The sequence below is a fragment of the Brienomyrus brachyistius genome, chromosome 25, assembly GCF_023856365.1.
Source record: "Brienomyrus brachyistius isolate T26 chromosome 25, BBRACH_0.4, whole genome shotgun sequence".
Classification (NCBI taxonomy): Eukaryota; Metazoa; Chordata; class Actinopteri; order Osteoglossiformes; family Mormyridae; genus Brienomyrus; species Brienomyrus brachyistius.
In genome coordinates this window covers 6,488,309-6,503,376 of record NC_064557.1, presented here as the reverse complement: position 1 = coordinate 6,503,376, position 15,068 = coordinate 6,488,309, and the positions used below count along the sequence as shown (strand labels likewise).

At 45.6% G+C, this 15,068-nt stretch overlaps 1 protein-coding gene across 4 annotated transcripts in view; it reads left to right on the top strand.

Moving 5' to 3' along the window:
- Positions 1-15,068, top strand: part of LOC125720520 (phospholipid-transporting ATPase ABCA1-like) — a 43,202-nt gene that overhangs the window by 16,140 nt on the left and 11,994 nt on the right. For all 4 annotated transcript variants that reach the window (XM_048996021.1, XM_048996019.1, XM_048996018.1 and 1 more), the window contains exons 3-19: positions 701-794; positions 2,276-2,417; positions 2,757-2,875; positions 3,579-3,700; positions 3,952-4,143; positions 5,285-5,374; positions 7,957-8,197; positions 8,799-8,938; positions 9,507-9,623; positions 10,909-11,103; positions 11,575-11,780; positions 11,862-12,038; positions 12,512-12,734; positions 12,877-13,098; positions 14,032-14,236; positions 14,327-14,431; positions 14,885-15,059. In XM_048996021.1, the coding sequence (XP_048851978.1) occupies positions 701-794; positions 2,276-2,417; positions 2,757-2,875; positions 3,579-3,700; positions 3,952-4,143; positions 5,285-5,374; positions 7,957-8,197; positions 8,799-8,938; positions 9,507-9,623; positions 10,909-11,103; positions 11,575-11,780; positions 11,862-12,038; positions 12,512-12,734; positions 12,877-13,098; positions 14,032-14,236; positions 14,327-14,431; positions 14,885-15,059 (2,765 nt within the window). The remainder of the gene's footprint in view (positions 1-700; positions 795-2,275; positions 2,418-2,756; positions 2,876-3,578; positions 3,701-3,951; positions 4,144-5,284; positions 5,375-7,956; positions 8,198-8,798; positions 8,939-9,506; positions 9,624-10,908; positions 11,104-11,574; positions 11,781-11,861; positions 12,039-12,511; positions 12,735-12,876; positions 13,099-14,031; positions 14,237-14,326; positions 14,432-14,884; positions 15,060-15,068) is intronic.

Below are 15,068 nucleotides of genomic sequence, written 5' to 3'. Positions count from 1 at the left end.
CTGTGAGACATTCTTCCAAACAATGACGGCTCATCTGTATAGAGGATAGATTTAAGTGTTAAAATTGCTTCAAGTATTTGGATTTGATGCTATCGCTATTTGTATATAATACACCATCAGGAGGGTACAATTACTTGTCACTGGGGCTGTAATCTCGAGGGTCTGCCACTTGTACCATAGTTGTAGGCAAATGTACATTTTTGTCTAATTATGATACCAAAATGGGGGGGGGGACATCAATATTGTTTGTACCTTGGGGAACAAAAAGGGCTGTAACCATTTTTCTGGCAGTGTATATACCCCATGATCCTGCACTGGATCGGCAGTTGGGTGATGGATGGATGGATGGATGGAGAGCATTATGTAGTTAATGAATATATTTGCCCCATTAATATCTGGGAGATGAATGAGCTGATGACATTAAACGGGAAGTAGCCTGTTACATTGCAAAGACTCTTGAGGGAATGCAATCTGTCTGTCTCTCATCTGCAGGACAGTAATCATAGGTACAGTGTTTTATTTTGTTATTTCGACGGAAGTATGTTTACTGGTATTGTTGAGGGGAATTATCCTCATGAAGGTACGTCATGAAGACCGCTGTGACGTTGGGCCGAGCCGTACAGACGTCCTGATGCTGAATCGGGCTTTTGAGAATCAGGCAGGTTCTCTTTTGCTCTGATCCGACATGCTGATTTTGCAGCTCCAGCTCCTGATCGAGATCGTTTGGCCGCTCTTCATTTTCTCCGTCCTGATATCTGTGAGGCTCAGCTACCCCCCATATGAGCAACATGAATGTAAGTGTCTGTCTCTAGAGGTGGGGGGGGTGAATCTATGGAGGTGTCTTCTGACTCTTTTTATAGTCGAATCACTGTCAGAATAGGACACCCTTCAGACTGTTATTTTGTTTCCGCATCCCCAGCTGTCTCAGCAAAGAATCCAGCACACTACCTTGTGTTTTTTTGCACACAGTCAAAAGTATGCATTATAACACTGTGTGCTAATATGATTTGCATGTCTTGGAAATGCTAGGTAATAAATTAATGTATACAGTGACCACAGAAGTAGATTTTTGACATTGAAAATTCATGTTTGCTTAATTCTGCATGAAATTCGCATGAGTAAAATTACATAGCATCATATCATAATGACGTGATACATAGCATGATATTTTGGGAATCTTCAAAATGAGATTTGAATAGCAATATGCTGAACTGTCAAAACATCACTGATTGATCATTGCACGGCGGGGTAGGAGCTGATTTGGTCGGGGAAGCCCGTATATCTCCCTGAAGACTTGTGAAACATCAGTTTAAAGAGGTATATATTTCTGTCAGCCTGTGATCCCAAGGTCATGTACCTTGAAACAACAAGCTGGAAATGTTTGCCTTCCACTGAAAATTAAACTGGCTCACTTTCCGGGAAGATGCCGGAACAGCTTGGCTCTGTGGTGCATTGACGAATAGCTACTCAAATAAGAGTAATTGTGTTATGAAAATCATGAATTTTTAAATAAACCAGTTCTTGAAAAAATATCTTTTCTGAGAAAAGTTCTGCTTGGCCCTGCTGCTATTGCCCATTAAACTCCTCACCTCTCACAAAACATATACGGACGAAAGAAATTTCGGTCATACAATACGATACACCATGTGGAATTTTAACAGTATTTATAACGCCAAAATGAAAATGGAGTACGATAAACATTCAGATGAGTGCACTGGAAAATATACTCATTCAGAAATGTCATGTGCAGTCAACATTAACAAATTAACAAAGGGCTACAGCCATTGGTGTAGCTTTGCATATAACCACAGTAAAATAATGGGTTTGATTCCCAAAATTAGCTTCAACTCCCTGGTCAATGAAATGCATGGAACCCTGGCCAGCAAAATGTACTGTTAGAGGACTGGTATTTACCGAGGGTTGCCAGACCATCATGAAATGTATTTCTGGCCGCGGGCCTGTAGGTTAAGTGTACAAACGGACCTCGGTGTCTGATCTCTGGTGCGTTATGCACGGAACGTTCACTAATCGTGTAGCACTTGTGTAAGTCGAACTGTTTGTCTTGGAGAGTTTTGGTTTACTGGACACCTTTAGGATGCAGTAGAGGAAAAGGTCGGCACGTTCGCTTCCAGGGATTCAGACTCACAACCTTTGCCTTATTAGCACGGTGCTCCTTGTCGAGATACGTTCGCTAGTCACGTAGTCTGCATCCAACAGCCCACGTGAAATGTTACTGCTGCAACATGATACTGAGGAAAGGGTCTGTTCCTGCCAGGCCACTTTCCAAACAAAGCCATGCCATCTGCGGGCACCCTGCCCTGGATCCAGGGGATCTTCTGCAACGCAAACAACCCCTGCTTCCGCTACCCTACTCCTGGAGAGTCACCTGGAGTTGTGGGCAACTTCAACAATTCTATGTAAGATTGTGGACATGCTTTGCCAGTCAGTGTAATGATCTGTTATTATTAAACATGCATTTTATCTTCGGGCTTGGGGTTTGCTTGTGGAAACATTTAATACTGCAAATGTTATTGTTGAAGAGGTGTGTTATACGCAATTCTTGATTATATAGTAGCGATATGTAAAGCATTCACATGTCGAAGCATTGCATTCCTTGCATTTTTCTGACCTTAGCTCAGTAGATCGTAGGCAAAAAAATGGCCAAGAAATGATTGTAAGTAGATTAAGTGGAGAAGCATTTTGGCCGCCTTCAGGCAGCATATTGTCTCTTACAAGGTCTTTCTTTCGCGCTGCAGCATTTCACGCCTGTTCATCGACTTGAAAAGGATCCTGCTGTACAGCCAGAGCGACAGGAGCATGGAGGGTCTGAGGGCCCTGGCTCAGGCCTTGAGAACCGTGCAGAGCCACGCTCTAGGTAGGGCAGCCGCACGACTCACGTAGAGACAGCCAATCAGAAGGCTGATGTGCTCAGGTAGGGTGGGCCCATCGCAGCTGTCGTCCAATCAGTGAGCCGCCTCCAGTACCATGGGCAAAACCCATTTGTTGATGTAGTATAGCAGGGGCCCATCAACCGGGGGTCCAAGAAATATTGAGGGCCCCCCTCAGTACTTAGGCACGTATGTGTGTTACTCATTTGTAAATAGTAAGTGGTTCCAATTTTAATTTGGTGGTCTCTGGCTTAAGGAAAGCAAAAAACGTTTGTTTGTTTATTTGCCTGTTTGTTTGTTTATTTATTTGCCTGTTTGTTTGTTTGTTGAATTGTTTGTTTGTTTATATGCCTGATCAGGTTACTAGCAAGGCAGATGGCTTGAAATGAAAATCAAATACTGATTATGTCATGGAACCCTAACTGCAGACTAAACCATGCATCATTAAATTCTGCTGCCGGATGTCAGCCGCAGCATTAATTAAAAACTGAAAGCAATATGTCAGATTTCTCTAGAGTTGGATAAATGCTGCATTTTGAGCATTATATACTTTGATCATTATATACTATTATCAGACATCTGTATTTAAGTACACTTGAACTATACTGCCCGATACGCTAACAGAAAAGAAACAGAGTATATGTGTGAAGTGGACGCATCCTAGACATGCGACATGATCATTGTGTGCAGGCGTCAAACTGCAGGACTTTCTCCGTGACAATGAGCTGTCGTCGGCGTTCCTGGAGAACAACGCGTCATTCCCACCGCACGCCGTTAAGGAGATCGTGGAGGCAGACATCAGTTTGGAAAGGGTAATTGGGGAAGATGAACTTGCATGCAAATGAAATAACACTGAATATGCATTAGTTTAGTTTTTTTCCGTTTCACACATGCATGGTTATTATGTTTGCGGTTGTTACACTTCATGTTCAGCTGCACAAGGGGTCGATAAATCCGATAAAATATTTATTTTAGTTAATTTGACTTGAATATTATACGCAAAATCAGTCTGTGGGGCTTCTTCTGGGCTCATGTTCCTCTCTCCTGCGATGTTCCTGCCCAGGTGCTGATGAGGGGGTTCGGGTTGCGCCTCAGCGATCTGTGCAATGGCACCTCCCTGGAAGAGTTTGCGAACGCGTCGGACAGCAACGTGCTTCTGCTGGCCCGAGGCCTCATCTGCAAGTCCTCGGATCAGTGGCCCAGCAGGCCTGACACCCACTTCCTATCCAGTCTTGACTTTCTGAAGCCCATACAGGTGAGCATATGCTACACGACAAATCAAGTTTCAGCATCTCCAGTCCCAGAGTCCACATAATCTAATACTTTATCCCATATCGCCTTTTAATACTAGAGACATCAACCTCCGCTCTAACATAAATCACCTCGTTAGATTAGCCACCGTTGCAGTACTGTAACTACACTCCTGTTTCTGTTACAATTGCACTTTGCAGATTAATAGGAATTCAAAAGACTTGTTATTTGAAGTAAAAAAAAAATCAACCCGTATAACATGCGTCCTCAACTTATAACAGAGGTTTGGGTCATCCTGGCTTTGACCAACCTCAGCTGGTTCTTGACTGTTTACTCATCCTGGCTTTGACCAACCTCAGCTGGTTCTTGACTGTTTACCCAGCATGACAGTCCATTGTCCAGAAAATGAAGTCACGGAGCTCTGTCTCTTTCAGACTGTCCTTTTTATTGGTCGCTTGTGTTTTCTTGCGTATCGCCAAGATAGCAAGAGGTGGTTAAAAGTCAATGGGATCGAGCCTGAAAATATGATACGACGACACTTTAACTTTTATTGATTTAACCCACCCATTGAGGATGCAATGGACCTCATGACTTGTGTGTCCTGTGATAAGCTCCAGGCTCACTGTGACCTTACACTGGATAAACGATTCTGGAAAAAAACCAACAAATCACTTATAGCGACATTCAGTATTTAGTTGCTTTACACAAGCATGAATTCAGGTACATTGGAATGCTTCTCTTTGCTTAATCCGTCTTACTTTCCATGGGACAGAGATGAGAGAAAGCTTGGGGTCAGCCAGTGTGGTGTTGCCCATGGAGCTTGGGGTCAAGGGTCTTACTCAAGGGCCTACAGTCATGTGACTATTCTGTCAAGGTTGGAGTTCAAACCAGGCATCATCTGATCAAAAACACGGACTTAACCCACCAAGACACTCACCACCCTATTCTGAAGGAAAGTTAATTGAATGGTCTTAAAGAATAGTGGCTCAATGCCGATTAAATTAGATCTCTTATGCCAAAATAAAAACAAGTAAATGTATTCTTACATAAATCCATCTATTTTCTAAACTCTTGTTTGTTTCTCATAATCATGCTTTAATCTAAACACCATTAACTTCCACTTAATCGAGCAATTTTGTCCACAGGGAGATGTGAAGTCTGACACTCAAGTCATCCAGGAGCTGTCAGAGGCAACGGAAAGCTTTCTGAAGAGCTTGGGGTCGCTGGTGGTTCAGGTAGGGAGCTGTGGAGATCAGTCATAGGAGGCTTCTTGCGTTTGTGAAAACAGCTGCAGAACGTCAGGGATTTAATCGTAGGTAAAATGCTTGCAAGACAGTATGGCTGTTCCAAAGGTTACTTTGATCAATCTCTCGTATCCTGCCTGTTTTGCAATAATCATCCATACTTAGTCACTTTTCATTATCTCCTGCTGATATTGGGGGAGCTTACGTGTTGTCCGTCATGCACCTTCTATGGGCTCCGTGGGAGTGTCCACGGTGGCTGGAACAGCTGGGAATGCCGAGCTCCGGATGTGGGAGACAGTTCCTCAGACTAGGACCTGCTTAGAAGGACATCCGTTGGAAACTTGGGCTTTGAGGGGAAGCAAAGCAGAAGGAGAAGCAGGTGGAGAATTAAGTGAGACACCAGGGAGGACTAGAGTGTTATAAAGCCAGTAAACTGTATTATTCTTTGGGTGAGGATAATGGTCTATGGTTGTTTGTCAGTATGTGTAGCTGACCATTCTGTTTTCGTGTACCTGCTCGACATCATCTTCCATTGCCAAAGGACAGTTCCAGTACTCAAGAACGGCAGTACTAGTGGAAAATTCCCCGGTGCCTTTGCCCCCGATCCAATTATTAAGGATGCATCAGTCGTATCCTCACCAATGAGATCAATCCCATGAATTCATCGTGTGCCAAGTTTGTTCTTGGGAGGCAAATTAGCAAAAGCGCTCTTCCCAAGAACACAGATATGTTCTTTGCATTCTCGGTATTGATAGACACCCTTTGTATGGCATAACAGAACAAGTAGCACAATGGAATTCGACGACTCACCAGTAATGTAGGGTTGAGCAAACCCAGTCCAGTCCTGCGAGACCCACAGTCCACGTTTTTCCAGGAGCTGGGAAGGAGCAAAAATGTGGACTGTCTGGCATGGAGCTCAGAGGGAGCAAAAACGTGGACTGACTGTCAGGGAGCTCAGAGGGAGCAAAAATGTGGACTGTCTGGCATGGAGCTCAGAGGGAGCAAAAACGTGGACTGACTGTCAGGGAGCTCAGAGGGAGCAAAAATGTGGACTGTCTGGCATGGAGCTCAGAGGGAGCAAAAACGTGGACTGACTGTGAGTCCCCTAGAACTGGGTTAGGAGACACGGCATTAGTGGGTTACAGTTGGCTAAGAAAACCTCTTTAGCCCAGCTTGAGTGTTGGCACCGGAGACTACTGCCTCTTACTCAGATGGCCCAGCCTTTAATGTGGACAATGCTGCCATTCTCCTGGGGCCACCCACTCTGAAGGTGATCAGATGTATAGGTCAATGAGCCACTGGTCTGTAGTATGTGGAGCCTCACTGGAAGTGTCTCAGAGAAAATCTTCTTACTCTGCTCAGCTGCGTCATTTCTGCAACATCAGCCAAGGTTGGCAGCATATTACTGCTGATGTGGCGGGATAAGGAATGAAAAAGACTACCCTACCTATGAAAATTTACCTTTGAGTGAAAAAAGGCATGTTTACCCAGCATTCCACAGGGTAAAACCCGCAAGAGAGAGGGCTTTGAGTTTGAGTTTCCTTGGTCAGTGACTCTGGGACGTCTTTTGCTGTACATGAGCTGCATTTTAGTTTCCGTTTTGTCTTTAATCACTAGCGGCGACTTTGCTTTTAAAATTTGTGTTCCTGGCCTTTGTTTGGTGCTGCTGTTGGTGCCAGGCTTCGCTAGCCAAACGTCGCAGGCGGTGGGGGGGCAAACGAGAATCTGGCCACCAACATGCAGCTCTTCTGAATGTGCTTTCTGTCTGAACCCAGTTTATATATTATTTTTCTTTTTTTTAATTCTCATTGTGTCACAGGAGGGGTTGTAATTATCGGGACAAATTTCTCAGCCTTAATCGTTTCTGGATTGCTAAATATTCAACACTCATTACTTTGGTCCCCTATTACTGTATATTATACAGTAGTTTTAATAAAGAACAGTAGGACAAAGGTTATAAGCGTACAGAATGTGGGATTATAGTAAAATATTTAGTTACCATGGTTTCAGGACTTACATGGCTATTGAAATGAAACAATACTGCATCAAGTGTGCCCACTCCCCTTACAGCCAACGAACACTGTATGCAAAATAACTTAACGCTGTCTGGAAGCCCTGAGAAGAGCATGTCCCCCACTGCTATGGGAAACCATTTCTGTCTCCTGCTCTGGACGATAATCCCCCCGAACAAAACTCTGTGTGCGGGATAAGCTGTCCAATCTGATTAATCTGACAGCCGGCTAAAGGCAAATGGTTTCGAACAAATTATTTAAGCATCTCAGCTATGCGTGTGTGTTGCAAGATCAAATATTAAAAGTATGGCAGACAGATTAGAAAAAGCCTTTTGAGGGCTTAATCGATAGCTTTTTAATGCCGTTTCAAAGATTAAAAAACATGCCAAAAGACTTTCCTTGACTGCCTGTACCAGTCGTGAAGCATTTAGCACCGTTTAGCTGACCCAGTGCGATTACACGATTGGGATTTGTGCATAACCCTACCAAGAACCTCTATTAACAGCTATCACCTGTGCTCCTGAACCCCCCCCCCCCCCCCACTCGAACCCCCGCCCTTAGCTCGCCGGCATGAGGAGCTGGCGCGACCTCCGCCACGAGGTCCTGTACTTGATGCACAACGCCAGCGGCTCCCCCATGCTGGTGTACCAGGCCATCTCCCGCATCGTCTGTGGGCACCCCGAGGGGGGTGGCCTTAAAATCAAGTCCCTCAACTGGTACGAGGACCATAACTACAAGGCGCTTTTTGGCAGTCAGAACGGCAGTGAGAGCGAGCCAGTTTTCGTCTACGATAACTCCACCAGTAAGTCGCCAAAATCAATGTACATTTATTTTGTGCTGTGACTGACAAACAACTGCTGAAAAGGTATTAATTACAAGGAAATCACATCTGTGGGCTAATTATAGGCAGGTTTGCATACAGATAATTCATTGCTCAATTATTTTTACCTACATGATTTTTATTGTATTGGAAATGTACTGGATAATTGTTAATGGATGGAAATACATGTCCACAGTTAAGTATTTTATTGCCCATCTTCCAAATTAAACACCCATCCATCTCTCCATGCCTAGTAGAAGGTTTCATTCTATAAGTAAATCAGAACCTTAACAGGACATGTAACTCAATTGTTTTGAGTTACAATTGAGTTACAGTTACAATTGAGATTGAGTTGTAAAGACAGTGGGGAAAAGTCAGAGCCCCGTGCTTCAACCGTTGGTGGGAACGAGGACTGGAGATGATCTGCTGGTATCTCAGATGCATCTGAGCGTGTTGCACCTTCCTCAGATGGGGGCTGTTATGGCACAAGGTCTGATAGCTCATTAGACAGTGAGTACGGCTGGGAAGGAAGCTGGTACATTCCGGTCACTGGTCAATTTTGGCCCCCCACTCATCTCCCCAGGCCCCTTCTGCAACAAGCTGATGATGAACCTGGAGTCCAGCCCCATGTCACGCATGATCTGGAGGGCACTGAAGCCCCTGCTGGTGGGGAAGGTCCTCTACACTCCGGACACTGCCGCCACACAGAGGGTCATTAAGGAGGTGGGCGGAGCCTCCGAAACGGCGTCTTGCGTCCTGTCCTCTTCAAGTCCTTGTGTGCTTCTCCGCGTTTTTTTTTAAAGGCTTATAATAAATGTGACTGATGTATCTGTTTTAGCGTGATCGTCCGTCCTGTATTTCCCAGACTTGTCCTCTTTTTTTGAGACCAAAAAATGCCTGAAATATCCAGGATTTTGCTTTATGTCATGTTGACGTTTGCTTTCTACAGTCAAAATACTTTCTGTGTGCATGTTCGCTTCCCTTTGATGCCTCTCCTTGTATCCCGCACCCAGTGTCCTCTTTTTTTGACCAGCAAGACATGGCCGCCCTAACCTGTTCCTTGACGTTTGTTAATGTACAGAAGTGAATAACTATGCATAAGCGAGACACCGCCTGAATGAGTAATACAAAGTACTAGAACGGAATGTCTCAACCTGGCTTGCACTGTGGAAGCATTTCTAGGAAGTTAGTTGTTTGGGGGGGGGGGGGGAGGGGGGGGTGTCGTAAAGGGGAGTAACGTTATAAAACCCCAGAACAGTTAAGTAAGATGCCCCCCCTCTCGCTCTGCCAGATGAACAAGACGTTTCAGGAGTTTGGCGTCCTGCGGGATTTGGGCGATGTCTGGGAGGAACTGAAGCCCAAGATCTGGAACTTCATGGAGAACAGTGAGGAGATGGATATAGTCCGGGTGGGTATAGTACTTCTGCTCTACAAGTGACTGAACAGATGTACCCAGAAAGAGTCCCTTGACGGTCATTTCTGTCAGTCTGCTATCCGTCCGCACTTAGTCCCGGCTGGAGTCACAGGGCGGAACCAGAGTCTGTCCCAGAAACAACGGGCACGGGCAGGAACCAACCCTGGGCAGGAACCAACCCTGGGCAGTCACCAACACGCACACACACACGCACACACACACACACACACACGCACACACCCACACACACGCACACACACACGCACACACACACGCACACACCCACACACACACGCACACACACACGCACACACACACGCACACACACACGCACACTCGCCAATCAACCTGCCCTGCATTCTTTTTGGACCATGGGAGGAAACCAGAGCCCCCGGTGGAAACGTGGCGTGCCAACTCCACACAGAAAGGACCCAGGACCGAATCCAGGACGTTCTTGCTGTGAGGCAGCAGCGCTAACCACTGCGCCGCCATGCCACTCTCCTGTCTCATATGTTATAGCAAAAAAAAACATATTCAAATAGCTGAAACTAACACCAAGATAATACAATGTTACTGTGGCAATGAAGCATTGCAGTATTGCGATATGGTAACCAGCTAACAGTCTCCTAAGATGTTGTGTATCCAGGTAACCAGACTGGAAGTGATGCTAGATAACTAGGCTGCAAATAATAGTGAAGGTAACCTACATGGACAGAAGCTTTAGGTAACTGTGACGTTCCATTCATTTCACGGAGCAAAGCCCAGGAGAGGAACACTACTGTGTGTAGAAGAGTGTTCATGCAAGTTAGGAAAGGGAGACAGATTCAGATGCGTGTTGCTATAATTAGAGATGTCCACAGTTTCAATACATAATAAAGTATAATTTATTATGAGAAACAAAGTAGCACAGTTTGTCAGTTGTTTCTTCCAGTGACAGTAGAGCATCTGCAGTGATTTACATAAAATCCTAGCAGGTCATAAAATTTCCAGTTAATAGTCTGCGATATTGCACTGTACCAGGACACGATACTGCCACCTAGTGGGAAACACACCGTAGGGCACTATCTCACTCTAACTTCTCGTTCATACCACGAGTGCACAACCGACGAACTGATTATCCACTACAAACTATCTGATTGTCATGTTCACGCCATAGATTATAGGTTGAGGGGGATTATTGATTATCGTCGAGTACCACTGTGAAATATGTGGAGAATCTTACTTAATGTATGATGCGTGATGGATGATCTGTGCTGTGCTGCCCCCCTGTGTGCTGCAGACCTTACTGAAGAACAACGCCAGTGCCCACTTCCTGAACACTCAGCTCACTGGGACAGAGTGGAGAGCGAAGGACGTGTCCACTTTCCTGTCCAAGCTCTCAGAGGACACACGGCCCACGGGGACAGTCTTCACATGGAGAGACGTCTTTAATGAGACTGACCGCGCCCTGCAGACCATCTCCCACTTTATGGATGTGCGTCTCTTTTAACATTTTCCACTTGTGTCCCCAAATTCGTTGTGGAGTCTCTTGTGCTTTTTCGTCGTTCGTCTGAGATGGCGGTTCGGTTCGTGCCTTCTGGGTCTCCTCAAGAAGGAAATCAAGATGTTAAGGTCTAGATATGATCTACACAGGAAGATAATATTAAATATGAAATGATCTTTAATGCGAACATGGTGTAGCAAATGAAATATAAAAAATAACCTCATTACTCTAATTTTGAGTAATTTATTAATGGCAGCACCACAGTGCTTGGATTTATTTGATAGATTATATTGGCTTGAAACCCCAGAATCTGCATCTGAACCTTGTAACTGGATCCCAGCTGCACAATGAAATGGCTGTAACACAGTTTACCATTAAGATTCCACATGTGAACTTTCACTTTCAGCGGCCATCAGTGACATTTAAGGTCGCTCACATTACCGATGATTCCTTCTCCAAAAGTGTGTCAATTTAGATAAGCTGGAGCCGGTGGATAATGAAGAGATCCTGGTGAACAAATCCATGCGGCTACTGGACGACAGGAAATTTTGGGCTGGAATCGTCTTCCCGGACGTAGAGTCCAACAGTTCCGAACTCCCGCCCAATGTGAATTACAAGATTCGCATGGATATCGACAATGTTGAACGGACCAATAAGATCAAAGACGGGTATGCGGACCTGTTCTTAGAGCCTTTGTTGTTTGAGGCCTTCTAGACTGTGGCTGATGTTTGACTTTTCTCTCCTGGCAGTTATTGGGATCCTGGTCCACGGGCCGACCCCTTTGAAGACTTACGCTATATCTGGGGCGGCTTCTCCTACCTCCAGGATGTCGTTGAACAGGGCATCATCCGAGCAGTCACCGGCACTAAGGAGAGGGTTGGCATATACATCCAACAGATGCCGTACCCCTGTTACGTGGATGATGTGTAAGTGACACTATAGGGTTCCGTTAGTAGGTTGATCTTCTTCACTGTTGTCTGATGAAGTTACATTGCAGTGCAGTTGTGTTTTTTTTATTTTTTAATTTGCATCTGTTTCAGTTTAAACGACTAAGCTACTATTAATTCCGATTTAATAAATTCGATTTTACCGATAAAATGGCGTTAGAAAGAACGTGCCCCAAGCGTTCCAAATTTTATCTGGTGCACCCTTTTTTAACCGGGGCAGTGACATCGTCAGCTGAATCGGTGAATCTTACCATCTCTAATTTGGAGAACATACTGATAAACTGACTAAGTAAATTGGTGAAGATAAGACAGTTTGACCTAGATTTTGGTTATTTAATGTCAGACCAGCCTGTGTGGTTCTCAGAAAATAAATGCACAGACTAGTTGGCCAGATGGGACTATTTGCTTGCCTGGGTAACGTGTTCGGTATTCGCTCCTCCGCCGACCTTCAGCTTCTTGCGCGTGACGAGCCGCTGCATGCCTCTCTTCATGACTCTGGCGTGGATGTATTCCGTGGCCGTCATCATCAAGGGCGTGGTGTACGAGAAGGAGGCTCGGCTGAAGGAGACCATGAGGATAATGGGGTTGAACAGCAGCATCCTGTGGGTCAGCTGGTTCATCAGCAGTCTGATCCCTCTGCTCCTCAGCGCCGCCATCTTGGTTCTCGCTCTAAAGGTTAGTTATCGTCGTTGTGTATTCATCAGACGATAAGTACAAGATGATAGTTTCTGAGTAGATTGGTTTTTGCCATTAGATTGATTTGACTTCTCTTTTTGTGAAGAAGCATTTGGCTACTCCATTATTATTGTCTTCACAGATGGGGAACCTACTGCCTTACAGTGACCCAGGGGTTTTGCTGGTTTTTCTTGGCTCTTTCGCTGTGGTGACCATAATGCAGTGCTTCCTGCTGAGCACCATCTTTTCCCGGGCCAACCTGGCAGCAGCCTGCGGAGGAATTATCTACTTCACTCTCTACCTGCCCTATGTGCTCTGTGTGGCTTGGCAGGACTATGTGGGTTTTGGCGGCAAAGTCCTGGCTGTAAGTAAAGTCTGAGAACAATCCCGAATATGATTTACAAGGCTTAGGTTTGGTTTCAACACTAGGAGGGACCAAATCAGCCCCAAACCCCCCACCCCCTAAATACACACTGTCCTCCGACATCTACACCCCTGATAATATATATACACCATTGTGCAAATTCATTGAAGCCATTTGCCATGGCTATATGCAGATAAACTGACCATAGTCAAGACGGACATCACAGTCACATTAATTCTCCTTGGGTCCTGATTTAGGACCTGATGGATTGATAAAAATTGTATGGGAATAACCCAGGGTGGGGTGCCAACCTATCGCAGGGCACACACACCATTCAGAGATATGGGGAATTTAGCAACTGAAATTAATCTCAGTATGTTTTTGGATTGTGGGTGGGAAACCAGAGAACCCCACGATGATGCAGGGAGGCGCCCGATCATCAGAGCTTTAATCTGAAACACAAATGATGGCAGAAGCACAGTCGTACCACTCAACTGTAACCCCACCCAATCAGGCCTGCCAGTCTGTGGGCACAGAGCCTCCTCTGTCCATCCGCCCAGCTCTAACCCCACCCAATCAGGCCTGCCAGTCTGTGGGCACAGTGCCGCCTCTGTCCATCCGCCCAGCTCTAACCCCACCCAATCAGGCCTGGCAGTCTGTGGGCATAGAGCCTCCTCTGTCCATCCGCCCAGCTCTAACCCCACCCAATCAGGCCTGCCAGTCTCTGGGCACAGTGCCGCCTCTGTCCATCCACTCAATCATACTCTCTGCCCTGTTGGCTGTACAGACCAGCAGGTCCCAGGTCACTGCGTGCATGTCAGTGTGGCAGCTTGTTTCAGTTAACGGCACATCGGTGCTGTATTAACCATGGTAAGTTGTTACGTTGACATAGAGAGTAAGCAGACTGCATGCTGTGCTTATACCTGTTCACAGAGTCTGTTGTCTCCAGTGGCTTTCGGATTCGGCTGTGAGTACCTGGCTCTTTTCGAGGAGCAGGGACTGGGCGTTCAGTGGAGCAATTTACTGTCTAGCCCCCTGGAGGGGGACAACTATAACCTCATCACCTCCATCATTCTTATGTACTTCGACTCTTTCCTGTATGGGCTCATGACCTGGTACATTGAGGCGGTTTTCCCAGGTAATGAGGAAGGGGGTGTATTTCCGCATGACGATGCTGCCGTCTAGCAGAGATGCAGCTTATTATTAACCCACTGACTGTCTCTCTCAGGCCAGTATGGGATCCCGAGGCCCTGGTACTTTCCGTGCACCATGAGTTACTGGTTTGGAGAAAGTGGAAAAACATGGACTCCGAATAAAAAAGTGAATTCAGAAGGTGCAGTGATTTTTACCGGCTTCCTGGGTACCTGTATAGTCAATCTTTTCACAAGGTGGGGGTTAGAGGCGCAGGCCCGACCTGGACAAAGAGTGTGAATATTGTCGGTCCCCTTGGGGTGGGTAGACAAGCGAAGCGAAAACAAGATACAAAGATCTGCAGGATCGAGACGTCCCGTGTTAGGCTGCCATGAACACGCTTGGTCTCCTCCAAACCAGTACTATACATATATTTTATGCATTTATAAGTCACTTAACTTTCTGTGTGTCGTCTGCCCTTTATATGTCCTGTGTGGCTTTCGCAAAATATCCTAAAAATTCCAGTTTAATTTCTTATTCCAACCCCACAATATATATATTACTGGAGACGGGGAAAACTGCGATGCAGAAAGGTCAGCTGTACTGGTCGGTGTGCTTGTGTGCATGGCGAATAAAAAATATCTTCATCTCTTAGCTATATGCATGGAAGAAGAGCCAACCCACCTGGGACTGGGAGTTTACATCAAGAACCTGGTAAAGGTGTATCGCCATGGAAACAAGGTGGCCGTGGATGGGTTGACATTAAGCTTCTACGAGGGTCAGATCACCTCTTTTCTGGGCCACAATGGTGCAGGCAAAACCACAACCATGTAGGTGTT